This window comes from Falco naumanni, chromosome 1 (assembly GCF_017639655.2).
Source record: "Falco naumanni isolate bFalNau1 chromosome 1, bFalNau1.pat, whole genome shotgun sequence".
Lineage (NCBI taxonomy): Eukaryota > Metazoa > Chordata > Aves > Falconiformes > Falconidae > Falco > Falco naumanni.
In genome coordinates this window covers 47,876,053-47,902,299 of record NC_054054.1, presented here as the reverse complement: position 1 = coordinate 47,902,299, position 26,247 = coordinate 47,876,053, and the positions used below count along the sequence as shown (strand labels likewise).

At 44.6% G+C, this 26,247-nt stretch overlaps 2 protein-coding genes and 1 long non-coding RNA gene across 6 annotated transcripts in view; 1 reads left to right on the top strand and 2 right to left on the bottom strand.

Annotated features, from left to right (window-relative positions):
* SH3BP2 (SH3 domain binding protein 2) overlaps positions 1-537 on the bottom strand; it is a 93,894-nt gene extending 93,357 nt beyond the window's left edge. Inside the window, exon 1 of the mRNA XM_040592627.1 lies at positions 449-537. The gene's annotated coding sequence lies outside the window, so the exon portion shown is untranslated. The remainder of the gene's footprint in view (positions 1-448) is intronic.
* TNIP2 (TNFAIP3 interacting protein 2) lies at positions 283-8,263 on the top strand. Of its 2 annotated transcripts, none has more exons than XM_040592675.1 (6): positions 283-468; positions 3,223-3,528; positions 5,411-5,494; positions 6,046-6,327; positions 6,696-6,815; positions 7,313-8,263. In XM_040592675.1, exons 1-6 carry the CDS (start codon positions 379-381, stop codon positions 7,592-7,594), a joined length of 1,164 nt encoding a protein of 387 aa, XP_040448609.1. In that variant the 5' UTR covers positions 283-378; the 3' UTR covers positions 7,595-8,263. The 2 variants fall into 2 exon arrangements, with proteins under 2 accessions (XP_040448609.1, XP_040448600.1); XM_040592666.1 differs by having other exon boundaries at positions 283-846.
* A 72-nt stretch (positions 8,264-8,335) lies between these two features.
* Positions 8,336-23,974, bottom strand: LOC121087547. Of its 3 annotated transcripts, XR_005827650.1 has the most exons (4): positions 21,146-23,974; positions 20,961-21,050; positions 13,147-19,136; positions 8,336-12,226 (listed from the first exon to the last, which is right to left on the bottom strand). It is a non-coding gene; the product is annotated as an uncharacterized LOC121087547 (long non-coding RNA). The 3 variants fall into 3 exon arrangements; XR_005827649.1 differs by having other exon boundaries at positions 8,336-19,136; XR_005827651.1 differs by having other exon boundaries at positions 8,336-14,425.
* Positions 23,975-26,247: the final 2,273 nt, after the last annotated feature.

Genomic DNA, 26,247 nt, shown 5'->3' with positions numbered 1-26,247 from the left:
AGCCTTCCCCCGTACCCGGCAGCCTCACGCTCCCGCACTGCCCCCGCGCTGCCCAGCCCCCAGCTGCCTCCTCTCCCCTTCGCCCCGGGCCGGGGTTCCCCGGCCAGCCCGGTCCCGGTCGCGGGGCCGGGTCCCGCACCGGCGGCAGGGACTGGCTCTGCCCTCCCCCGCGGCGGGGATCCCCCCGCGCAGGGGCGAGGCGCGGCCCGGCCCGGCCCACCGGGCGCCGCAGGAAAGCGGCGGCGGCTGAAAGGCAGCGGGCGGGCCCTGCGAGCCCTTAAAGGAGCGCTGCTAGCCTCCTCCCCCGGCGGGGAAGGCGGAAGAGCGGAGCACTAGCGAGAGCAGCCCCGGCCTTGCCTGGCTCCTCTTCGGGTTTATATGCACCTGGCTGGATTGCTGCTCGCCCTGGAGAAGAAGGAGAAGGGGCAGCACTGGGACCGCAGCTCACCTTTCCCGGCCATGTGCTCGGTAAGCGAGGGTAGCAGCACAGACCCCTTGGTGACCCGCTTCAAACAGGTGGAGGAGACGCTGGAGAGGCTGCACCGGGAAAACAGGAGCTTGAAGAATAAAGTGCCGCGGTACAACGCGCTCTGCACCTTGTACCACGAGTCTGCTCAGCAGCTGAGGCAGCTCCAGCTGCAGCTGGCCGCCAAGGAGGCGACGATCCGCGAGCTGCGGAGCAGCCTGGCCCGGCAGGCGACGGCGGCGGGCGGCGAGGTGGAGGCGGCGGGCGCGGAGCCGGCCCGCTCGCTGGTGGAGAGCCTGCTGGAGCAGCTGGGCCAGGCCCGCGAGCAGCTCAGGGACAGCGAGCGACTCTCGGCGCGACGAGTGGAGGCTCTGAGCCAGGTAACACGGCGAGTGCCCTCCAGAGAGCGCGGGCAGGCGGCAGGGGCGCTCCCGGGGGGCCGCGCCGCCGCGCTCGGCGCTCGGAAAAGGCGCGGTGCAGGCTCGGTCAGCGCGGCAGTGCCCGGACCGGGGGGTGCGGCCGTGTTGCACGTCGAACCGCCCGCTGGCGGCTGTGGAAGCGGAGGGGGGGGGGGGTGGGCACCGGCAGCGGGGGGCGAGCGGCGCGCACGGGCCGGGCCGCAAGCTGGCGGGGCAGGGCCCGGAGCGGAGAGCCGCGGGTTCGAGCCCCGCGGCGCCGTGCGGGGTGCGGGTGACAGGACTGGTGGTGAGTGTCCCCAGCTGGGCTGTGCCCAAAGCGACACAGTCACCTGTATGCAGCACCGGTGAGCCCTGCGTTTAAGTGAAAGAAGGGAAACCATAAAATACTCAGCCAAAAACTTACTGTGGCGTTATAAATCTTCATGCGACTGTTTTTACAAGAAGGAAAAATTGTAAAAACCCTGAAATGCGGAAGCTCCCTATTACCTACTGATGACCCGTCTCTTGACCTGATGCAGCAGTTTTGTGCTGTAAGATAAACAACTGATGCCGCAGCTTTTTCTATTAAAAAAAACCAAAAAAACAAAAAAAACGGTTTAAGTGCACTTAAAAATGGTGTTTTGTACTGACATTAAGGCAGCACGTTAAGACTTGGAGAAATAACTGGCAAGTCTGGATTGTGAGGAGATCGATAATGGAGAGTGGTATCTTTTATGGCAGAAAAAGAAGTGTCTCAAAACTGCATCCGCTCCGATCTGCCACAAGTGCTATTTTTGTTACTGTCACTAAGACTTACCCATGTTCAGTCTGAAATACTTAAAGAATTTTAAAGCATTTCTTTAGATACATAAAGGAATTTCCAAACTAGAGAAGCAATACTTAAAATTGAAACAAGTATTTTTGTCATAAGTAATCTCTTGACCTAATGCTTATACAAAACAATTTCCATATATGACACTGACCTAAAATACATTTAAATAAGCTCAAGTTTAGAAATCTGTAATAAGAGATGATCTTATTCTGCAAAAGACACTTTGCAGACAGATGACGAACCTGTGGTATCTGGATATATTTTGAAGTCTGACACTGAATGTCTTTAATCTATAGCAAAGTGGAAATTTAGCACGATGCTGAAGAATTCAAAGTCAGTAACAGGAACAAGTGCTATTTCTGTAAGTTAGATATTAATATTACTATTTTTAGAAATAAATACTTCATGCCCAGTCAGAAACACTGAAACCATTGCCACTAAAAACAACAAAAAAAGACATTTTGTGAAGTCCAAGGCCCATATGCTGGCAAAGAGTGCTCCCTGTGATTTACAGCTCCATTAGCACTTCTGAAGAGCTGGCAGGGTAAAGTCAAACTTGTACCTGTTTCATGGTCTACGCTGGCATCTAGGGCATCACTGATTCTGGCAAAGCAGTGCTGCAGAGATTTCTGTTACCAGCATCCGCTACTTTTGGAAGATAATCAAGCACAAGCTACTTTTGACAAAAGTCAGGACTGGCGTACTTCACATGTATGGTACTACAGAGCTTGCCAGCAAACTTCTTCCTTCTCAAAACACCTGCAGAGATGTTAACTTAATGCAGTCTGGATGATCCCACAGAGCTTCCAATGCAACAAGAACATGTGGCAATGAGATCCACACTTGTTTCGCAGGAGTACGTCAGACCCCCTCATGTACCTTGGGGAGTCAGCTATGGCCAAAATAGAGTCATTGCTGCCACATGGATTTAATTTTCTCTTTGCTTGTCCTTAATGCTCATCCTTTCCCTAGGTGAGAAAGTTGCTGTGTATGTTCCCTCTGCTTTGTCCTTGTGACAGTGCCAGACAATAAAACCACTTTGCTGGTTTCTGATAGGATGATTTTCCAGTTCTGTGTTTGGGTGGGGTTTTTCTGGTTGTTGGTTTTTGTTTTTGAGGAAAATCTCTGCTATGAGGCAATTTAGAATGTAGGACCAGTAAGCATTTCTGAGTCTTCATAGTTACTCCTTTTAAACTACTTCATTTCCTGTAAGGTACATCTTTAGTTAGTTGCACATCTTTTCGAAAAACCTTCCTGATTTTTTTCCTGCTTGTTTCTTCATACTGTTGACTAGGAAGCGCTTGTATAGCTGTCCAAGCAGTTCTTGATTGTGATGGATTGATCTGTCGGTTTTAAGGCTGAGTGGTTATACAGAAATGAATTGGATTTATTTTACTTTTTAAGTCACTTTGCAATGAGCATAGAGGCAATATGGAATTCCTGCAATATGGAATTCAGTCTTAAATATATTTCAACATCTGAGTTCACTTTGCTTTTAAATAACTTCCCCTCTCCCTTATGTTTAGGAAGTACAGAAGTTGAATCAGCAACTAGAGGAGAAAAATGGAGAGATACAGCAGATGATAAATCAGCCTCCATTTGAAAAGGAGAGAGAAATCTTACGACTTCAGAAGAGCTTGGCAGAGAGAGAAAAGGCTCAGGCCACCAGCGATGTTTTGTGCCGTTCACTCACTGATGAAACCCACCAACTGCAACGCAAATTAGCATCCACAGCAGAAATGTGTCAACATCTGGCAAAATGTCTAGAAGAGAAGCAAAGAAAAGAGAAGGGGAATTCAGATGACCAGACACTTGTGGGAAGATCTGATCAGGTATTCTTACTGCTACTATGTCTCTTTAAAGTCTTATTAGTTTCTGAGGTGTTAAGTTACCATATGATAGTTTTAACGGGAGAATGGTGAGACATATCCCTTTAAATAATTTCATGTAGGGTGCAAAGGCTACCATGGCAAGGCTCTAAGTAAGTCACAGTACCAAAAATACAGGATGGAAGCAGTTGTCCATCACTTGCATTTTAGCCATCTCATTTATCATCAGAGGCTTTTTTTTTTTAGGGAGGAGAGGATCCTGAGAAATCCCTTCCAACCTCAGCAATTCCATGATAATTCTTCCCTGCATATACAGGGGACAGTATCTTCATACCACAGCATGCCTCAGTGAATCACTAGATGGTGCTGTGCTTTTGAAGGTGGTATCTCCTGATTACTTGTTTAAGCATCTAAATCATAAAACCAAGTAGAGATATTTTAAAGTAGTATTTATATTAAGAATGATATAGCACGTGATCTTCTTAGATCAGGATTTGGTGTTGCACGTGTAGTACAGACCTACAGAAAGCTGGTTAAGGAAGAATGAGTCAAGGTGTGTGCTACTTCCCCCCCTGACCTCCCAGTGCAAGGCAATGTTTCTCTGCAGCAGGGATATTTAGAAGAATTGCTTCATGATAGGAAGGTGGCAAAAATGTTACAAAGAAACACCTGGATTTTGGTGTACTTTCCTAATGGCTGTGTGGCTTTGAAACCGCATCATCACCTCAGCTGAAGGTTTTCAGCGTAGTGTAGAATAGATTGTGGTGTTCTCTTGTTCCAGAAGTCATGATGGTTCAGAGTCGTTAGATAATTATGAGAATACCATAAGGAAATAACATTAGTGGTGCTGCCTTCAATAACAGATCAGAGTATTGCGTGGGATGCTACAGCCAATTCTCACACACAAAAAAGAGAAATTCTGTCTCATGCTCTTACTGCTATGTAGTGGTAATGCTGTGTTTCACATGATCACTCACCTATGCTTTTATGACAAACTATACATGCTCAGTTCTATTTCGTAAAACATCCCAGGAGCATTTCCAACAAAACCAATTCTCATTAAAGTTACCTGTAAGAAATAGTTAAAGTTGACTAGATAAGAAAAAAGAACTTTTTAAGGGACTGGAAGCATTTAGTATTATATATTTTACGTGTAATTGATAGACAGGAAACTTGATTGACTTTGATATATGTAATAAGTAGCTAACCTTGTACAGCGGGGACTTCCCTGTTGAAGAAGAGAAATTTCAGATGCAATTACTAGCTGATTCTAGGGAATTTTGTACAAAAGTGTTCTATATTACTCATGTACACTGGGGTTTTTTTAAGCAGATGTCAACTGTAAAAAAGAGGTATCATTTCAGTCAATTATTTAGCAAGCAGGGTTTTTCTCAGTAATTTCTTCCTAGTGCTGGCCAAAATTGACAGTAATAACAAAGCAAAATGAAAGCCTATCTGTGTCTTTGTCATGCATTCCCCCACTCCAGACTAGTAGTTTCTACTAGAACTTCCAAGGAGTTCATGTAAACTGTTAAGGTCTGCTGTCATCAGTGTAGGCCCTCATGCGTGTAAAATCCCGTTACCTTTAGGAGGCTGAGAATTTGGTAAGACAGACAGCACACAGATTTACTTAAAAGCAATACTGAGGTGGTAAAAACCGGAGTACATTTTTGCTTTCCTTATTTATTATAAAAGCTGTAGGCTATACTATTAGTATTTGGGAATAGACTATATAGAAATAAGTAGACCTAGATGTACACATTTGTTTCACAGGTAGTAAATAGTTTGAGGAATTTAAAAAAATTACTTACAGTTTAACAGCATAGCTAAGCAGCATTTGCAATTTTTATGTTAAAGTAACACTTCCTTTATCTGAAAATTATAGCTTTTAGACAATGAAACTTCACTTCAAGCTCTTATCTGCAACCTACAAGATGAAAACAGGATGTTAAAACAAAAAGTAGCTCATGTGAGTACTTTCATTTTGTACAAGAGTAAGATTTGATTAAGTATTTTGAATTACAGTAAACTCAAAGTAGGTAAAGCCTGGTTAATCTAATTAAATAGCAGTTTAATGTGAGTCCAAAATTTTCTTAGTCCTTTCAACAAGGCACGTAAGTCTTTCTTCTCTTGGCTAACAACAACATTATCTTTAATGTATTGGGTGTTTGTTGTTAAAAATACACTGCAGAAGAGAATTTCAGTGTTCCTTCCACACATCAGTATTCCACCTCAGAAGACAGCACTGGGCCCAGGGTGACTGCCAGCCCCTCCCATTCAGTATTATTTAATATTGTCCCTATGGACTGGTGAATGGGGAAGGCTGGCTGGCTGTGAAGAGCCTGGCTTACGGCGTGGTAATCTGCTCCCCTGTAAGGTGGTTTATCCACACTCAGTGGTTCAGCCAGCATATTATATAATCTTTTAAACAAGTTTTGGTCCTGCATATATGGACACTCTATGAACGCTTGGATGTTTGTGTCTTCATGCTCTTCATGAATCTCCTGGGTAATCTTTCAGGTGGAAGACTTAAATGCAAAGTGGCAGAAATACGATGCAAGTAGGGATGAGTATGTGAAGCGACTCCACTTGCAGCTAAAAGAGATGAAGTCACAACTGGAGCAGCAGCATGGTGTAACTTCCACACAAACGAATTCTGACCTGATGCACAAAGAGATACTCCGGTTAAACAAGCTACTGGAAGAGAAAATGAATGAATGCATAAAAACAAGGAGAGAATTAGAAGATGTGAAGAAGGCCAGTGAAGGAGATAATGAACGCATACAAATGCTGGAGCAACAGGTCATTAAGTTTCTTTTTCCTATAGGTGGGAATTCTTAGTTTCTCCCCAGACAACTGAAATCCAAGGGGACAAAATGAAATTATTTCTTTTGACATTTGCTGCTGGTCTTGCCACATTTGGCTATACAGATAAACCACAGATTTAAAGGAAAATTACTAAAGAAATGCGTACAGTTCTGCTGTCTTTAACGCAAGATGTCAAAGATCTGAAAAAAATACTAATACCTTTAAAGTACAGATAAAATACAGAAGGTAACATTGAGATTCTGGGAATAAGTATTTACAAACAAAGGACTCTGCCTCAGCTTTCTAATCTAACCTGCCAATGCTCTAATCTATGGAATATTAACATAGTAATTATTTTTCAGGTCCTAGTTTATAAAGATGATTTCACATCTGAGAGATCTGACAGAGAACGAGCACAGAGTAAAATACAAGAGCTTCAGGCAGAAGTTGCATGTCTGCAACACCAGCTAGCAAGACGACAGGTAAGAATGCAACAAGTTACTTTTTTTTTTTTCCTCAATTAAAGCATCTCAGCCCGGATTCAGGACTAAAATATACTTTAAAAAAAATATATTAGTACTTCTAAAACCAATTCAGCTCTGTGCAGCTATCAAAACCTTACATTATTTTGTAGTCAGTTCTTACAGAGATGCTTCCCAATACACATGTAATACCCCCTTCCAGACAGTTTTCCTTATATTTTGGATCAGCATAGTAAGGGTGAATTCTTAGAAGGAGGAGAAGGACAGCTATGAGTCTTGGAACAGTGGCATCTTTCAAGAGCGTACTGGCTATATTCTGTGTTTTTCTGCAAGCCTTCTTTAACAACTGTGTCAATAAAACTGCAAAAACTGATGCATATTTTATTTACAAATCTTCTGATAAGAACGAGCAGTGTTTCAAGTACAGATGATAAAAATTTTGTTAAAGAATAACTTTTCAGTGCATCTTTTTCAAGTGCTCTTCTTTCTTTTTCTAGGATTCAAGAGACACAAGCAGTCATTTCAGAGTTCACATTGGTAACCAAAATCATATGCATGTACAGACAAACGTTGAACATCTACTGGGCAACAGCCCAGGCCAAACAGGCATGAGAAGAACATCTTCACAGTCTGAACAAGCTTCTCCTCCTGCGGACAATGGAAACTCAGGATCCGAGGGCAGGGCACAGGGTGAACTTAGATGCCCTCATTGTATGAGGTTTTTCAGTGATGAACTCAGTGATGAATTCCTCAAGCATGTTGCTGAATGCTGTCAGTGACCATGTCATGGGAGGCATTTAAGTCAATCACTACTTTATAGAGAGTAAAACTTTGCTCTATACATATCTCCTACAGTCCTCAAACAGAGTAATTCAAGTGGACAGCTCTTAGGAATTAGGAGGATGAACAATATCTACCTCTTCTTTGATTTCACCTTCTCTTACACTGTATGAAAGACTTCAAGATAAAGCAAGGTGCTTTTAAGAAGAATTAGTTTTGGCAGCTACGAGGAAGGCAAGCATAATACAAATTCTACTACAAACTAAGCTGAAACTTACAGTGGTAGTTCGCTTCAGAGTGCAGCTTGACTCATATTTGAGTCTATTTCTTCACAGCAGTCTGAAGGCTTGTGAAAAAAAAATTACTGAACTTCTCTTCTTCCAAAAATGTAGGCTGAAGAACGGGGGAGGAGCTTTTTGGCAGAAGATAGGAAAAAGTCTTACTGTGCTTTATCTGGATTAAAAGCGAAAGTATTTTCTTGTCTATTGAAGGTGAACTTTCAGACATCTTGCCTGAAAATCCTTGTGCTCAACTAAAATCAGGAGAAGTGAAGAAAACATGAAAGGGCTGGTTGTTGACTAAAACTAGCTTGTCTTTTTGCACAGAAACAATGTACAGGGATATTTATTTTTTCTGTGCCAGAAGTAAATATTTTACACATTTGTAAATGTGTATTAGTGTAATTATTGATTGTATTCTTATTTTACCTAAGAATTATTTTTATAATAAAAGTGATTGTGCAGTTGCTTTACTACATTAGTAAAGTGGTCAAAAAAAATCTCTTTCAGTGTAAGTATTTAAATGTGAAATAGGCCCAGTAACTAAACTAAGGGCAAACTAAATGTTGTGGTTTCAGAGAGGAGCTATTACTTCAGCAGTAACTACTCAGACTATTTTCAAATATCATGAAAAATCACTCCTGATTTACAAGAGAAAGAACGGCCTTTCAGATGCACAGGAACACCTTTTACACCCTGCCCTGCCACACATCTATGACTACACCAGTGCTAGTTTAGATTTCTTCTTCTTGTCCTATCTACCCTGGAGAAAACTTAAAAGAGCAGGGGACTGTTTTGAGAAGTATCAGAAGATAAAGTGTACAGATACAACAAGGTCACAGTTGTTTCAGCCTTGGCTCTGGGTGTTTCTCACCATGTCAGAGCTGGACTTAAGGATGGGATAACAAAGTAAAGGCCTAGTACAACCATGGCCTTTCATAATTCAAGGAAACTCACACTGGATAACGCTCCTGTCTTCTGCTTTGGTTCCTGCCCAGTACTACCCATTAGGAGTACTGTGGATATTTTCCTTGATACTTTTACAGCCCCAGAGGAAGATGATGGTTTATGCTAATGTTGTCTTTGGTGGGATATTACCAGAAAAGATGCCTGGGCCATTGCATCCAGTGTGCAGGTACAGTGGTTCTTACTAATCTCATCTTCAACTAACTGCAAACCTGTGATTGATTACTAGCTTGTTTTTCCACAACATGCACAAACATGCAGAAATGTGTGGGGTTTTTTTTAAGTGACCACTCTATACATCACCTTTTAAGGTTGTAGAGATCAGATGCAGCCCACAGAATACAGGCTGAGAAACATGATTAAACTTCCTGTGGCATAAGCTAATCTTAAGTTTTGCTGACTGTTCTCATTAGACAAGCCTTGTTTACAGCTTCAGTCTATATCAATACTATATGGCCAGCAACTGATAAAGCAAAATATGGACTTTTTTTCCTAGTGATTCACATTACAAGACAGTTACTTTATTGTTGTGTTTGTAAGTTAGATCTTGGCAGTACCTTTTTTTTTTTTATTGCATTGAGATGATCATTGCTTTAATATATATCAGAAGTTCCAGTATGCTATAGGTTTCCACTCATGTTTATCACTGTGGGTATAGGTGGACAGACTGACCTACAACTATTAGAAATAGATACAAGAATCCGCAGTACACAGAAAGTGATAGTACCTATTCTTGTGGATTTAAGACCTGTGAATCAGTCCCTGGTCAAAGTAGAGATCAGTATGAATCCTGGGAAAGGAGGGCACTGCAATGCTGGGAAAATGGATATACCTACAACAGGGACCACAGCGGGTCAACAGACACAAACAGGTCAAGTCATAGATCAAGCAAAGATCACAGCTACCACCTAAAGCTGTGCAATAAATGGTGGCTGGCATTTGAACACCTGTGGCAAAAATCTAGGACAGAGCTGCTGGTTTTCAGCATAAAAATGCCTCACTTCAGAGATATTTCACTTTACCATTTCCTACAGAGTTGGTGGGGTTTTTTTTCTTGTTGATAAAAAGCTTTACCTATTTCTTTCTTGTCTTGGCTTAACCAAGGTACCAGTTACAAACACTGTAAAGAACCACCACTGGCTTACATGCAAATATTTGTTTCAGTTTATAGGGCGTAAACTGTCCCTTCTAAGACAACCTTTCTATTACCCAGCGCTTTGACTTTTACACCAGTCACTGGTAGATCTCTTAAGAAACCATAAAATCTTCACTTGCCCTCTCCTCACCAGGCAAAGCATACGCATCAAGGCATCCCAAGCAATCACCACCACCACCACCTACATCACAGTTGAGGCTGCAGACCAGAACAAATAAAACTTCTCAGGCTCCACTGTCCCAACACTGAAGTGAAAGCAGCCATGAGCTCCCAGCATGAATCCTTTAAATCAGGGAAAGCTCCTTCTGGCCTCACAACAGCATTCTCTGCCACCTGGATGGCCCTCCAAGTAGTGCCTGTCTTGTCTGCTCAAATGGTAAAAGCAACCCAGCTCCTTGTCTAAAAGAAACCAATAAAAACCGTATGAGTAAGAAAGTAACTGCATAAAATGAAAAGGACCTTCAACAGCATAAACTTTAATTATCCACTTGTACTACAGCTGTTCACTGTAACACATACGAAGTGTAAAACTGCAGAAACAAGTCCTCACACAAGAGACTCGAAACCATACAGAAAAACTTCAGGACCATATGGGACTCGGTTCCTTATTTGCTGTATTGGTAACAAAAGGCATCCAAGATAAACAAACCCTGTTTTCAGGCAAAGTTAATGCCTGCTTAGGCTTCTGTAAATCTCTCGTTACTGGCAAGCAATGCCCGTACTGGAGAGGCACACCAACAGTGGAAGAAAGACAGCGGTACCTCTGCAGGTCCAGGGAGGCTGGGAGGAGACGGGGTAACTGTCTCTTCTGGGACTTGTAGGAGTGTTTCCTAGCGTATAAAGAGCTGCCAAGATGTATCTATCCAATTACCTTCATGATTAGTCCATCCTTCTCCTAAAATTTTTCCCTCATTACCTTCCCTCAGTTTTGCTTTCCAAATGAGCCGGGTTCAGACCCAGGAAAAGCTCAGAGCTCCCGAGCAGCTGTCTCACCAACAGTTAGGTTTTCAGACCACATATCCTCCAACTGCTGGCAAGCGGGTTTTCACTACTCCTGAACCTAATTATAATGTATTTTGGGGGGGATTTTAAAGTAAATGCTGTTTACCAATAACTATGCTGGTTGCCATGCAGAAGCACGCCCTTAGCACACAATCACGACAGCAGTTGTAGACAAGACTGACTCATTAAATCTCGGAAAATACAACTGGGAGAAGTCTCAGAAGTTGGCCCCTACCCTAAAAGCCCCAAGGGAGAGATCAACAACAATGCTGCCTTCTGTAGCACAAGCAGTATAGCACCTAAAAAACATATTAAATCTTCTGCAACTTTTAAGGCAACGCCTGCTTCCCCCTCCCATGATTTAGGACATCACATCTTTTAAAACAAGCCTTAAACGATACCTCAAGATTAAGTGCTCACTAATAATAAAACTGACTACAAGAGTAAAATTTGTTCAAGAAGCAGACACCTATACTCTATGGTAATTTTTTTTTAAACTTCCATTTCCTGTGGCTTTGCTGCATGTGTATATATAGAAAGCAAGGGAAATTCCAAACAAGATGCCACACCGTTGTACTCAGAACAGCAGTGCTTCTCATTCTAGAAAAGGGAAGTCTCAAATTCTTTTTCTACAAAGTCTATGTGAATTCAAAGTATGCTGTAGTAATATTTCCTAGTACCATGCTCTCAGCTGAGGAGGTTCAACTGAAAACCTAAAGTGTAAGAAATACTTACAAAGCACCAGTTCAAGCCAGCAGGACCTCAGCAGAGGGATGGGGTATGGGGTTAAGCACTCCTGACATCTCACCTGATGCCTCAAATTGCTCACCAAGGGCAAAGGGCAGCCCAGCACCCTCACTGAAGCATTCCTTGCCGAAGATTCCCTGCCACAGGCTGTCCCAGCCAAGGGGTCAGAACTCCAGCAAGGTGAGGTGGGGATTTACAAGGTGCTGCAGAAACTGCTTACACAGGGGCTCCTGAAAGGCACCAACCATCCCAACTGGCACAGCACTTCTGTGTCTCTACTCCCACTGCTGCTCAGTGTGTTCTTCCCCTTTCTCTGTAGTACATCCACTTTTCCCTCCTCTTTTTACATTTACTGGTAAGAAGCTGTTGGTGCAGGAACTCTTCACAACATGTGCTGGATGTATGGTGTTGATAATGGCCGACAGCATCCCTCAGGAGCTTGAGATATTTTCACAGCACACAGAGCTCTGCTGCAGACAGCACTGAAACAGATGGTGGGTTATGAGACAGCTTATTTCTAGAAGGCACCAAAACAACCTATTTGAAGCATGTACTTGGCTTAACCACACTTGTTCCCTCACCATCCTTCCCCAGGCCAGCCCTCCAGCATGCTTTCTGGAAACCTGGTTGACAGATGGGCCGAGTACCCATGAGTGGGGCAGATCTGGCTGCTCGTGCGGATGCCCACCTTCTCAATGTCACATGAACTCACCTTGCCCAAGGCTCTCACACTCTTAATTTCTCAAGGAGTGGGAGGGAGGAAAAAGTAGTGGGACCCAGTTCTGCAGCGCTTGCTGATTCACCTCCACCCCCTCCCTGTCACAGCTGCTACCTTCTTTCCCTCCTCCTCCCCGCTCCTGCACTCACCCAATCTCTTTGTCAAACCTGTCTTCATACAACAACTGTTTGTTTGTTTTTAATCACCAATAGCACCTTCTTGGTCTCACACAAATATCGCAGCAGTTTTTACAGGAGGGACACACACGTTACCAGGCAAGCCTGGTATCTGCCCCACTGGCTTTTCGGACAGCACTAGCACACTCCATGTCTTGCTGAGCTTCTGGGTCGCTGCTGCAGCCAGACTTCCCCATCCCAAACCTGCCCCGCACAGCCCAAAATGGCACGGCCGAATGGGACAGCGGGTGTCACAGCTCCCTGTCCTGCTCCACAGCAGTCCGGACTTGGGCGATGCCCAGGGGTGCCTTCTCTGCTGAGAAGCCCACACCAAGGGAACAGTGCCTTGCTGGCCCAGAGGGCAAGGTGTCAACCTGTGGTCTCCCTCCAGCTGTGCCCCCACAGCTCTCCCTGGGCTAGGGCTAGGCCAGCTGCGGTTCACCCGAGCCAGCCACCTGCACCCGCCACCTGGGCCCCAGGCTGGGAGGAGAGCCACAGGCACACATACCTGCTCTGGGAGCAGCCCCAACTCTGATCAGACCCACTCGCAAAGCCCTGGGTTTTTCCCGTCTGGTGCAAAGCCGGAAGCAGATCTCGGACCGCGCTGCAGGGTAGGATCTCCATCCCTCTCGGAACATGCAGTGAAGGAGGTGAGAGGAGGTCAGTTCTCCTTGAACTAAGCGATTCCAGCTCCTTTGAGGAGCGAAAGCCACAAAGGAGCTCAGACACCCACAGAGGAATGAGCCCCTCATTCTGACCATCACCACCACGTCTCAAGAAAGCTCAGGCATCCAGAGAGACATGCGAAGGTCCACAGCCATTTGAGGAAGAACATCGCTGATTAAGGGGGACTTGGTGGGATGTGAAGTGACTCATGCACACAACAGCTGAACAGAGTCTGAAAGAGCATCCTACTCCTCCTTTCCACCATCTGAACTTGCCCTCGGTGATGCAGATCTAATTTAGTGGGTCTCGGCTCCTCTTCTGACCTCAGCACTGAGCACCTTCTGCTCCACCTTCTGCAAGACCCGTTCTTACCCCTGCCAGCTGGAAGGGCAGAGCTTTCCCACTTACCACTTCCAATGACAGCCGGCAGATGGGAACCAGACATCTCCGGAGGAAAATGGATCTTCCTTTGATCCTGGTTGCTGTGATAAGCAGCCTTTTTGCCCACCACCAAACCCACTCCTAACCTGAACCCTAACCTTGAGCAGAGGTTGGTCCTTACCAGCAGGAACACGTCACACATGAGATACACCTACCGGGTACATTTTATGAACTGCTCCTTCAGCACTGACCACTCTGCACTGCCAGAGCCACTGAACAAGCCCCTAAGAGAACAGGTTTCGGGTCCCTAGAAAGTAAGAGCTAGAGCAGTTCCTATCTCTTAATGGCATCTGAGACTTGTTCAAGCAGTTTGCAAAAGCCCACCTCTGCCACCCGCATGGCACAACAGGACAGTCAAAGCAAAGAGCCAGAAAAGCAACAGCAGCAGAGCGAGGCAAGGTGAGCACCAGCAGCCTGCATCTTCCAGACCCCTCCCTGCGTGGCCTGGTCCCTGAAACACACCCTATTTTCCAGGCAGTTAAATGATGCACTGAAACAGCACCTGTTACACACACATGCGGTGGGCACAAGAAAGGAAGTGGTTTGAAGGGGGGCATCTTCCCCCACGTTAGGGTACATCTGTGCAGGCCTACCTGGGCACAGCAGCGGGGAAGGTCTCCTTCCCAGTGACAGCTCTCCAACAACACATCTCCTCTGCTATGAGGCCAGCAAACCCTGACCTGGGAGGGACAAGTTGTACCTGTAGTTAAGGACCAAACAGATGGCAACTGTGAATGTATGCGAGATGATTCTTAGGATGAGGGATGCATCCCCACTCACACCAGAGATGAAGCAGAAGCGTGCAGGAAGTGTGTCTGTGCTTCAGCGCTGCACGACGCAGAGGAGGGGCATCACACCAAATGCAACTGCCTGGAGAGAGTATGAGGTTTAAATGTTATTACAACTTACCTTTATCAATGGCAAGAGTGGAAAGATATACTGTAATTACAAAATTCATTAATAAGGTCCATACTGATCTACTCTAACGCTCCTAATTGCTCTTAAAACAACAGCCTCCCATTTACCAGTACTCATTTGTCCAGGATGCTCTTCCCTGGCTAAATGTGTTAGAAGAAGAAGAGATGCGAAACCAGAGCAAGAGAAGATCCTACAGAACATTCTGCAGGAAGAGCAAGCGAAATCCAGACTAACCTCATCTCTATACAGCTACGTCCTGAGAGCAGCTTTTAAACAGAAAGCTGAAGCTCATGGTACCAGTAATTGCAAGGTCAAGCCTAAAATTAGCCATAAAAAGTAGTGCCCTAAAGGGAAGCTGAAGAGACAATAGATGAAGGTAACACCTCATCACAAGGGAGTGCTCAAGGAATGGTGTGGTTTGTAGGGAATTTGAAACAGGTGTAACAGGCAATAGCCACACACATGCAGGTTTTGGCACAAGGAGAAGTGCGTATACAAGAAGGTATTTTAGCCTTTATTAGAGGGTGAATGCTGCAAAATAAGCTCTGTCTGCCTCCAAGCTCGCACCTCTCCTTTTTTTTTTAAAAAAAAAACAAAACAAAACAAACCCAAACGAACAGAATTTTGACAGCTCTTCTATGACACTAGAATAGCTTTAAAACCACAAGTAATCTCTTAACAGGATTGAGGAGGCCTGGCCCTCTCTCTCTCCTGAGCAGCCCACTCGCTGATCATCGGATCCCACTTTTGCCCTATTGCAATCACACTCAAACAACAACAGTTCTTGGAGCAGAACCCAGAGCCCGTGACACCAGCCACTCCAGTCAAGTGCCTCTGATCACCAAGACACACAGCTTGGCCCCAAAAGCACCACACAATTGCCCTTGCTTCTTCAATTATCTCTTGTGTTACAGAGACAAGCAGTCATCAGAAGGCATTTCAGCTCCAGAGGTAACATCACCACTTTCCCCTGCAGCACCTGTGAGGTTTTACACCTTTTCAGGGCCAGTCTTCTTGCAAGAGAGATACTCCAAAACATACATGACACAGATTGTGCCCAGTGGTGTGCTGGGACTGATGGGAGGTCTCTGACAGCCCAAAAGACTTGTGTTATATGCAAGTCAGGGGTTCACAGAAGGGATGGTTCTGCAGTGCTCACCGCCAAGCAGAGAGGGTCTGGAAAGGGGAATAAGGCAGAAATTGTTTGAAAGAGACACTGATGCAACAAGGGAGACTAGACCAGAGTGTTTTAGAGATAGTTATGTGCAATAAGTCGTCTTTTTACATGAATCTCTGTGGCCGAGACCAGGAGCCAGTGTGGGGTGCAGGCAGGCTTTCCCCTCCTACATAAGATCCATCCTTTGATAACCAGATGTGGAATCCCCTGAACTCTCTGTGCAGCGACAGCTCCTGGGGAGGCACAACATGCAGTGGAAAAAGTTGACGAGCACAACCACCTTGTCACCATCACCTAAAGAATGGGTGACAGCTTATTTTGTGAACCCTTTTGAGGCTTTGTTTTGTGGCACCTACACACACCTGTCTCACGGCACCTCACCCCCTCCTACAAAATGTCAAAAATCTTCAACTCCTAACAACAGCCATTGGGGGCAAAAACCAGCGTGTGCTGACCAGTGTAACTCCTGTGCAGTGGGGACTGCACTGGTCTTGCCTTTCTCCTCAAGTCGGGGCTTGTGCTCACCCTGTCCTGTTTCCCACTAGCACCAGCTCCTTCGACAGGCAGTGGGCAAATGCTAATTTTTACCTCTGTGGTTTCCAGGTGACTCTCTTAGGGAAAGTTTACTAGAGCTTTATCCTTCCCGAAATGGCAGCTAAACTGAATAACCACTTCCTCTTCGCACAGCTAAGGAACTTAACGTGCAGTGTTGCAAAACAGTATGAGGACACTCTCCCCCCTGCCTCTGCTGCACTCTCTTGCGTGCATTAATGTCGGTTGCTACACACACTGGGCAGTAACTAGGTTGGGAAATACTCGAGCAGTAAAAGCCACTCTCACAGCCTAGAAAGGCAAGCGCTACCTTTTAAGACTGCCAGCAGTCAGCTTGTGCCTTTGCATTCCCAGCAGCTGTAAACAACCCAGATCCTGCAGTCACCAAAATTTATACCTGGACCTATTTTAGGGTCTAAGCAACTGAACGACTTTGAGTCAAGCCCCAGAAGGATGCCTACACTATACACACATTCAAGTATTTCTGTTTTGCTGCAATATTGAAAAACAAATAGTGAGAACAGATTATAACTTGTAACAGATTTCCACAAAATTGATCTCCTTGGTTGCCACCTTAACCAGAGGGACACACAATGTCCCCAACAACAGAAAAGGACTCCCAAGTCTGTAAGCGAGAAGCTGGGCTTGTGTCTTTGATCGCTCTGTCTACAAGCTGGTGTTAATATAGTTATAAGGCTGAATATTAAAACGGCTAATGTTTGACTGGACTTTAAAAGTCTCCTCTATGCAGCTTTCAACTTGAGGAAAACAAAGCTGTGACTCATTTCAGTGCTGTGCTTTATGGCACTGTGCACAACACGGGGGCATCCCTGCTGTTCTTCTAGAGATGGTACTAACACAAACCAGAACAAGCTTTGTGCAAGCAGTACAACTGTTTTGACATCATTTCAATGAGACAACCCTGTGATTTCATGGAGAAAGCTCTGGGCTGAGTACGCTAAAAATCTCAGCTTCAGGTCTCCTGTACAGCCACTGTGTATGGTCACAGGCTCCACCGGGGCTCCTCTTGCCAGTGGCTTCCACATTATTTTCCTCCTGGTGCCTGACAAAGAATAAGCAAGCAGGCGGGCCTGGTTCTCTACCCAAGCTGTCTTGGTTTTTGCAAGGACCAGAAAATCGCATCCACTTGCACTTTTAGGCAGTCACTGATTTGACATGCCTGGTTTGAAGAGGCTAACTCTGAGGCCTGACACACCGCTGCAGTTTAAGACCATGCCCCTGTTTGGGGGTTATGTACTTAAATAATTACAATGATCGTGCAACTTTTCAAGGGCGTTAAAAGAAAAAAAGAAAAAAAAACCCCTGTCACCTTCAAAAGCTATACTGACTAACATTCCCAGCTATAGAACAACCAGCAAGTGCCCAGTACAGCCAACCCCATCCCATTATTTGATGCCCATGAACAGGCTGCGGATCAAAACCTGCCCTACTCAGCACATCAACACATCATTAACGCCTGTTTCCAAACAGGCATGGTTTGAACAGTGAAAGTTCAGCCACTAAGGAATTCAGAGAGCATTCGTGGTTGCAACGCAACCTGCGACAGCCTTTCAGTGCACCAAACCAGTACAACCTGTAGCTGCACAGTTGTTTATACTGGTGCAATTACTCCAGTTACTGATGCAATTACTTATGAGTCCAGATGACTCTGACCTACACAAGAGGCTGGCAGCCGAGGCATGTAAAAAACTCAGACACCAGTGTAAGCAGTGCAGGATCCTTCACATTAGGAAAGCCAAAATGTCTTTGAAGCAAGAGCTGTGGCCTACAGGTTCCGAAAATGGCAACCTATGTTTGTGTGTCTGGAGTTTGGGATTTCCACTCTCAAATATGGAAGAGAATAATATAAACACATCAAAAGGCTATAAAAGCTTACTGATTTGAAGCCAAGACTGATCACGAAGGAAAGGATTCTTAGGAAATAAACAGCAGAACAGCTTTTAATCATCCATTAAAGCCATAATGGAAAATTCTGTATGCATGCAAGAGTACTGGTAGGGATTAAACTACACAGAAAAGGACACTGGCACAGAGCCAGTACCTAAAGGAAACACAGAAAGAAACTTACTGGAACTTCTGAATGAAGACATCAGGTCTAGGCATGAATTATTCATCGCGATCAGATTTATGACTATCACAATCAATGGCAAGTTTACAAAAATCACTGAACAGTTGAGCCTGAGGAGAAGAAGGTCTGAAGATCAATTCAGTTCAACTCCCGCCTGCTGAAAGCAGGGGCAGCTAGAGCAGGCTGTCTGGGGCTGTGGCCAGTCAGGTCTTGACCACCTCCAAGGATGAAGAGTCCACAACCTCCCTATGCAACCTGCTCCTGGTTTCAATCACCCTCACAGTAGAAAAGTTTTTGCTTATATTTAAATGGAATTTCATGTATTTCAGCTTGTGCCCACAGCCTCTTGTCCTGTCACTGGGTATCAATGAGAAAAGTCTGGATCCATCTTCTGTACTGTCCCGACATCAGGTATTTAGACCCCGCTGAGCTTCCTCTTCTCCAGGCTGGACAGTCCCAGCTCCCACCTCGCCTTGTTCAGCAGATACCCCAAGGACTCAATCACCCTTGTGGCCCTTCGCTGGAATCTCTCCAGTATGTCCACGTCTCTCTCATACTAGGGAGCCCAGAACCAGACTCACTGCTCCAGATGTGTCTCACCAGTGCTGAGCAGAGGGGAAGGATCACCTCTCTCGACCTGCTGGTAGTGCTCTGCCTAAGGACAACCAACTTTAGTTCCAGGGCCAGCCTGACGCTCACATTCAACGTGCTTACCAGGACTACCAGAGCAACCTTAGATTGAGCTATTTGACACCAGCCAAGCAAAAAAACCCAACAACCCAAACCAGCCAACCAACCCACCCGCTCGTTGAATTTGAGGAATAATTACTGTTAAAAAAAATAGACCTAATTCTCCCCTTTCTCCTGCCCCGCCCCCACCAACCCCAATCCTGAAATAGATTTAATATATTTATTTATTAACTGTCACAATCAAAGTATTCAAGATCTACAGGTAAATAAATACCCTACGGAGATACAGAGGAGACACCTAAAACCTCAGCTAAAACACTAGAAAAAGTCAGTTGTCTCAGGAACCAGTGCTGGATATTCAGAAAAATGGCATATTTGGCATGGCTTCTAAAACAAACACTTTCAAAGTGTTTATAAGACTACGCAGTCCATTGTTGGCAGGAAGGGAGAGTGAAGAGGAAGGAAAGAAATCTTCTACTGTTTTTTTGCAGGCTAGAAATTCCTCAATTCTAATGCACAGGCTTGTTTTGAAAACTCAGCGAACAGACTGGTAGAAAGCAAGAGTGCCTTGAGAACATGGGAGGTCTAATGCGGGTACCTATTTTATAACTAGGTCCCCTAAATCACAGCACGTTAAAATCCTGACAGTACGGTTTTGCTATACATACATTAGACCCCTTCCTCTCCTGGCTGGATATTGTTCAGAGCTATCCCTTCTTCCTTGACTTCACGGTCCATGACATTTGTAGCTTTTTGCAACTTGTGAGAGTTTTACGGTAAGCCTGGGATACAGCGACTGTTTCCGCCTTTTTGTTATGTCTGATTTCCTCATGGCTCAATTGGATGAGATTTCTAAATCACTCTCTTTGCAGCTGCTCTCACATTTTGTGAAGATGATGAATCACACCAGACCATGTGCAAACTAGTGGGCGATAATGTAAAAATCCCTCACGCTTATTGTCAGTGCCTGCAGCATTCCCTCCTCTGTATTACAATGCTGATGTGGCTCCATTGCTCACGAAGGTGAGGAAACAGTGGCATTGGCTAAAACCAAGCAGTCATTTTGGAAACTCTCCCATGAGTTTGTGGGTGCACCACAAATGCGACCTGCAACCTCTGCACTTTCCTCGGCTGCATGAAGGTGGCCCCGAGATGCTGAACTACATGTACTGAAGAACTAGAGCAAGACCAAGCACAAAACACTTCTGCTGTTTTCTAAGCCAGGAACTGAACCGCTGGGACTTACAGTGAAGAGAAGAAGGGCATTACTCACTACTGATGTTATCAAATTTCTGATCTTAATGTGACAGTGAACCTATATATAATTACACTGAACTTCAGTGTGTCCTGAATCTCACTTGTGTGCATACCACATTTAGGACCCTGACATTAAACTAAAAGAGACTGACAAAGGAAGGAGTTGGACTCTGACTAAGAGAAAAGGACTGGAGGAATCTGATAAAAGAAGTGCACGGTTCCTGCCGTCTTTCCAGAAGTCAGCTGTAACAGAGCGGTTAACACATCACACACAAGTGATAACAAGGGAGCATGACCTCAAACTAGGGACCTGTTGGATATGGTAGTTTTTTCCAAAGTGACTGCGTTGATGTTAATCATCGCAAAGTTTATAATAAAAAAAATTGGTTGAATTTTTTGAATTCCCTAAGATACTCAATATTTTTTGGGAAGTCATGGATGAAACTTCAGAAGAACAAACATCTTTAAAATGAAAACAAACTAACTTCAATTCCCAGCAAAAGGAACAAGCAGGTGATTTTTAAGTGCCTACCTGACAGCAGGGAGGTGATTTATTCTTGACAAATCCATGTTGGCTGCTACTCATGGTCAAACCATTTCCTCCTTTTTCAGGGTAACAGCTCTTGTAGACAGAAGAAAAACAGTAGATATCGTGAGAGCTACTGACAGAGTGTCATTTTCACACGATGTTTCAATAAGCAAACTAAAAAACATTACCTCAAGGGGTGCAAAAATTAGTCCGGGAGAATATATCAGCAAGGCTCCTCAAAGATGGGTCCTGGATGTAACAATCAGATATTTTCACTATTGCATGGGACAGAAAAGGTCTATTTTATATTTATGTGTTAAATTATTATATTTATTTATATATTATACACGTGCAGATCTCAAATGAAAAGAAGGTGCCATTGCATTGGTGAAAGGAATTAGAATGGCTTTGGCAAACTGGGTAGGTGGTTTGGGAAATGCTGGCAATTCAGCAAGGACAAATACATAGTTTGAGGACAATGAATTGCACAAATACACGATGAGAAATCACTAATGAGGCAATTCCTCAAAAAGGTTCAGAGGCTGGATTGAGTCACAGGTTTCTGCAAATAAGCCAGACAGCAAAGTGCAGAGAATAAACAGGACAGCTGTCAGCTGGATGCGAAGAGAGCCCTCTGCTCCATATGGTGTTTATAAAGCACAGCCGAAATACTATACCATGCTTTGAAAACTGTACATCAAGAAAAACATGGTGGGTGGAATTGGACAAAAGGCCAGAGGACTTAAAGGATTATAAAATGACAACACAGCAGAAGATTGAGGGAAGTCCAGCTACACACTTGCAAGAGGCAAGGAAACCACACAGCCTGCCTCCTAGTCTTTCCAGTACAGCGAGTTCCATTAGTTACCCTGATCGGAAAAACTCCATGCAGTGTCCACTTGGTCGCTACAAAAAGTTACCCCCTTTTTCTGCCACTGTGCTTACGTACTTCTCTCCTACAAGGAGCCCTTGCAGCCTGCAGAGCCTGCTGCAGCTCTCTGCTAGCCCTACCCTGCTCTGTGGGAGCATGTCCAGGCCCAGCACAGCACTCCCGGGGATGGAGCAATCCCTCTCACCCTTCCTCCACAGCACTTAAGTTGACTCCAAGGACCACATAAACTAGCAGCTGCCTCCTGCCATCTACCCTTTTCAAACACGACACACATTATGTAGTACTTCTGCAACAAACTGAAGAGAAACAACGCTGTGCACCGCCTCCCACAGCTGCTCACTACACTGCCTGCAAAGAATCTCCAAAATCCATGTAGGCATACAGCGGAAGAGTGTATTTTTGATTAAATCACGTGCATGTGTGCACCCACATCTGGTGGTAGGGCAGGAACTTCTCCTGCTGCAGAGCAGTGCTCTAAGCAACAGGTTGTTCAGGGATGCCTCTTCCTTCTGTCCTGATGAAGTTTTTCCACTACGTATGCAAATACCAACAGGGGCTTAGACAGTCTATCTAGAAGAAGACCTGAACCTGGCTCTTCTGACCTACAGATAAGCCCACTCTTCACCTCGGCCTTCTGGTTCATAGGCAGTCTTTCTTTCTGCATCTCCCCTGGAAGAACCAACTGAGGTTAAGTTTCAATAGAAGATTTGGCTCTGCTAATTTAGCTTTCTCTAAAAACAAAAACAGCTTTTCAAAACCTTCTAAGTACCTCCAGGCATGGTACTGTCAATTCTTTCAAACATCGCACCCTGTTTTCACTGATTCTCCAAATACTGCAACTTGGAAATGACTTGGTTCCATGTTCTGCAAAGTGCATGTCTGGGAGGTGCATCATCTGGATGCTTCCCCCAATCCAAGGACGTGAAATACAGACAAAAATTCTGCATCATCGTTGCTCTAGTCAGGACTAGAAAAGTTATAAAAGACAAGAGATTTTGTTCTTCCAGCCTCCAAAAACCTTCTACTATGCAGATCCAAGCCATGTTTTCACAAAACTGCATGTTTACAAGAAGTTGAATCCCTTTTGCCAGCTCCTCAGTTCCTCTTTTTGCCCAACTCTTCCCTTCTCCGCCCTTCCAGGCTTAACCTTTTGTTACTTTTTCTTGGCTCCTGTACAAGCCTTTCCACTAACCGCCACCACCTTATAGCAATGACTAACATAGTGGCACTTATTTCGTTAGGGTCAGACTCAGTGATAGCATCTATCCGTTTCTACCTTCCTGTTCCCTGACACAGTGGTAATGGAGTCACATCAACATATTTAAGCTGGGCTGGGCTTTCATCAGCACCAGTGGCTAATGCAAAACTTGGGGGTGGGGGGGTGGGAGTACACTCCCTGTGCCACCCCCCTATCTGGTAACAAAAAATGCCCAATCCCACTGAACACAGTTCCTGGATTTTTAATGCCTCGATCCAATTCACCAGATGACTTTTCTAGATCTCAGCCTCACAGCAGCAGGGCAGCCCTAGTCTTAACAAAGACTGGGAGTGGTTAAAGCACCTACAGTTGCTTTGAAGCAGCTGAGACTGGAGTGACTTAACACCCAATCATGACTCCAAAAAGCCTCCTCTCTGCCAGGGACTTCTCAGTGCCTGCAACGGGTGGGGAAGGCACAGAGTGGGAGGCTGCTGGAGCCACCAGCAGAGCAGCAATGGGGTTTTACCACCTGTGCTGGGGGTGAAATACATCAGCATGCAGCAGGATGCAGCCAGGTCTGTAACAGCAGAACTTAGGCCAGCTTCAGAGCTTCCCAGTAACCCTGACTTGTCCAGTCTGGTGTTGCTAAAGGAGTGCCTGGCATTGCTGCAAAAAAGGACAGCATAGAAGGGCACTAAATTTATGGACAAGGTGATGAGTGGAAGGGCTGATGTGGGAGAAACACCAAGCAAGCAATCCTGTCTTTGGCAGCACTGATGAGTACTGCACTTCTAGCTTCACTTTCAGCTTCTCTGCACAGGTGGAGGGTGGCTGTGGGAGCAGAGCAGGGACAGGACACTGCACACACACCACTACAGCCGCCTCCCTGCTAAGGGGAGGTCTCTCTGGCTGCAGCTGGGTGCTCTGACTTTGTAAGCAGAGGTACCATATACCCGAAACTGAGACACACCTGCTGCAGAGCTGTGTCTTCTGCTACAAAGGAAAACACTTGAGGGCTGACAAAATTATATAAAAGGGGCTGGGGGACAAAACAAAAGGCAAGAAAACAAATAGTACTTTGTCTCATAATAAGAGGAATGCCAGCCAAAGTCATCTGGGAAAAGAATAAAAATCAAGTGAAACTGAAGAAAACACAACGCATACTTAATGCTGGCTCTGCATCGCAGCCCAAATACAACAAGACTTCACAAAGAGACATAGCAGAGGGGCTGGAAGGTAATACATCCTGCAGAAATGCAAGTTAAACACTAGACTAAGGTCTGATGTCATCTTTGATGTGCTTGTTATTTCAGGGCAAGGATTTGTAGAAAGACTGTATCTTTCACTAGATCAACTAATACCTTGGAAAAACCAGCTAACCCTCTATCTCATCTTGGTCTGAAATAGTATTTCATCCTTTTCCACATCATAAATACAGCCTGTCCCATCTCTCTGGGGCAGCAAGACCCCAGAACTGGCCTTAGTTGTGGTAAGGCTGAAAAATTCATTACATTTTTCCTTCAGTTTTTCCAAAAAGAAAAAGATCAACAGTTTCAGAGTAAGACTAGTGTTTCAGAAGTTTTTAAGAGTCTAAAAAAATTCATTAAAAGCTTCAACAATTGTACTACAGTAATGTTCTCAGAAAGTTCCCAGAACTTTCCTAAACACCTAAGTTTCTTAACATACATTTGAACCTCCCAGTACACTTGAACACATATGCAAAAGAGACCTGATGCTTAAAGATTCTGTAGGATCAAGGATGTATCAGCACATACCATTAACATTTAAAGTTTCTCATGCTTCTACCTTCCCACAAAACCAGAATTAGTTCAAACCAGTAAAGCCAATGACAAAACTCCTCAGTTGCTGCAAAAATGACAGCACTTTCCACCCCGGTGTTTGGGAAGGCTTTTGAAATAGAATTCCTCACATGCAGGATCAGCTTTCTGTTTTCTTCTCAGCTCCCCTTCTTACAATCAAACGAAGAAAGTTATTTGCTTCTGTAATACTGGGAACTACTGGTATTCTGAAGCACAACTCGAGTATTTTCCTTCAGAATCAGAAAAAGAACCAAAACAGTTTTAGGGAAGATTTTTCCCTTCCATTTCTCAGAGCTGGGTCATTTGGGAGGGGAGACAGGAACAGAAGGAAACGGACATGGAACTTGGAGAGGACCAATGACTATAACTTACAGCAACGCAAAGCCTTCCTCACCCTTTCTAGCAAGTCAAGCTTTTGTAAAAATCACAAATCCACGTCTTAACTGATACAGGTTGGCACAACCTCCCACAGAAAGTGTGAACTAGCATTTATAGGCAGAGTATCTTCTGTGAGTCAGTCAGGAAATGTTACATCTTTTGCCATTTCAAGGTTCGTTTTAAGCTCCCTGAACATACCAGGGCAGTGATCGGGTGCCACGACAAAGACAAAAAGAAGCTGGGAATTGGAGAGTCAAACCGAAGACGCTGTGCTAACTTATAAATCTAGTTCTCATCACCACTATACAGCTTGGGTCACCTTCTAAGCAATGAAATGCAGACAACATATAGAATATCTAGAAAGGGAACCAGACAGAGATACACAGAAAGGCTTCCGTGCAAGGAAAGATATTTAAACTCAAACTTCTTAAGTAGGAAAAGACATGACTGATGTCTGAGGTTTATAAAATCATGAGCAAACAAGGTGGAGAATGGAGAATTAGTACTTGCTGCTTTTCATAATGCAAGAATTCAGTATCAAGTGAAAATGAAAAATGCTGAAACCATAAGGTTATTGCACAGAAAAGGTATAATCAGATTTAGTAACTCACTGCCATGGGATGTTTTGGATGGCAAAAGGATAAACGGTTTCCAAAATGATCAGATGAACCGAAGGAAAGAAGATTTAAGGCTCAGAAGTCCCTCAATCACTAGGTGACAAAAGCCAGCACGGAATCCTCAGGGAAGTAAGATTAGAAACAGCGCAAATGTATAGTCATTGTTCTATTTTTCATCACTGGCCTCTGTCAGAGGCTGATCCTAGACTCTTTATCAAGGACTGTAGTTTTCACATTCTTGTATTGGTATGCGCAGGGAACAAAGCTCTGCACCTCTTCTTGCTTCTGGGAGATTCCTACAGAAAATCTGTCTTTGGGTGTTTGCATAATGGATTTTAGTCTTGTTCATTCTAGCTGTCTCTGAGAATATGGAAAATGGACATGT

Excerpts from the sequence above, each read along its gene's own strand:
- TNIP2 (XM_040592666.1), top strand. The coding sequence starts at position 379 with ATGCACCTGGCTGGATTGCTGCTCGCCCTGGAGAAGAAGGAGAAGGGG. Across the intron at positions 6,328-6,695 it reads TACAAATGCTGGAGCAACAG|GTCCTAGTTTATAAAGATGA; the intron begins GTCATTAAGTTT and ends ATTATTTTTCAG. Across the intron at positions 6,816-7,312 it reads ACCAGCTAGCAAGACGACAG|GATTCAAGAGACACAAGCAG; the intron begins GTAAGAATGCAA and ends TTCTTTTTCTAG.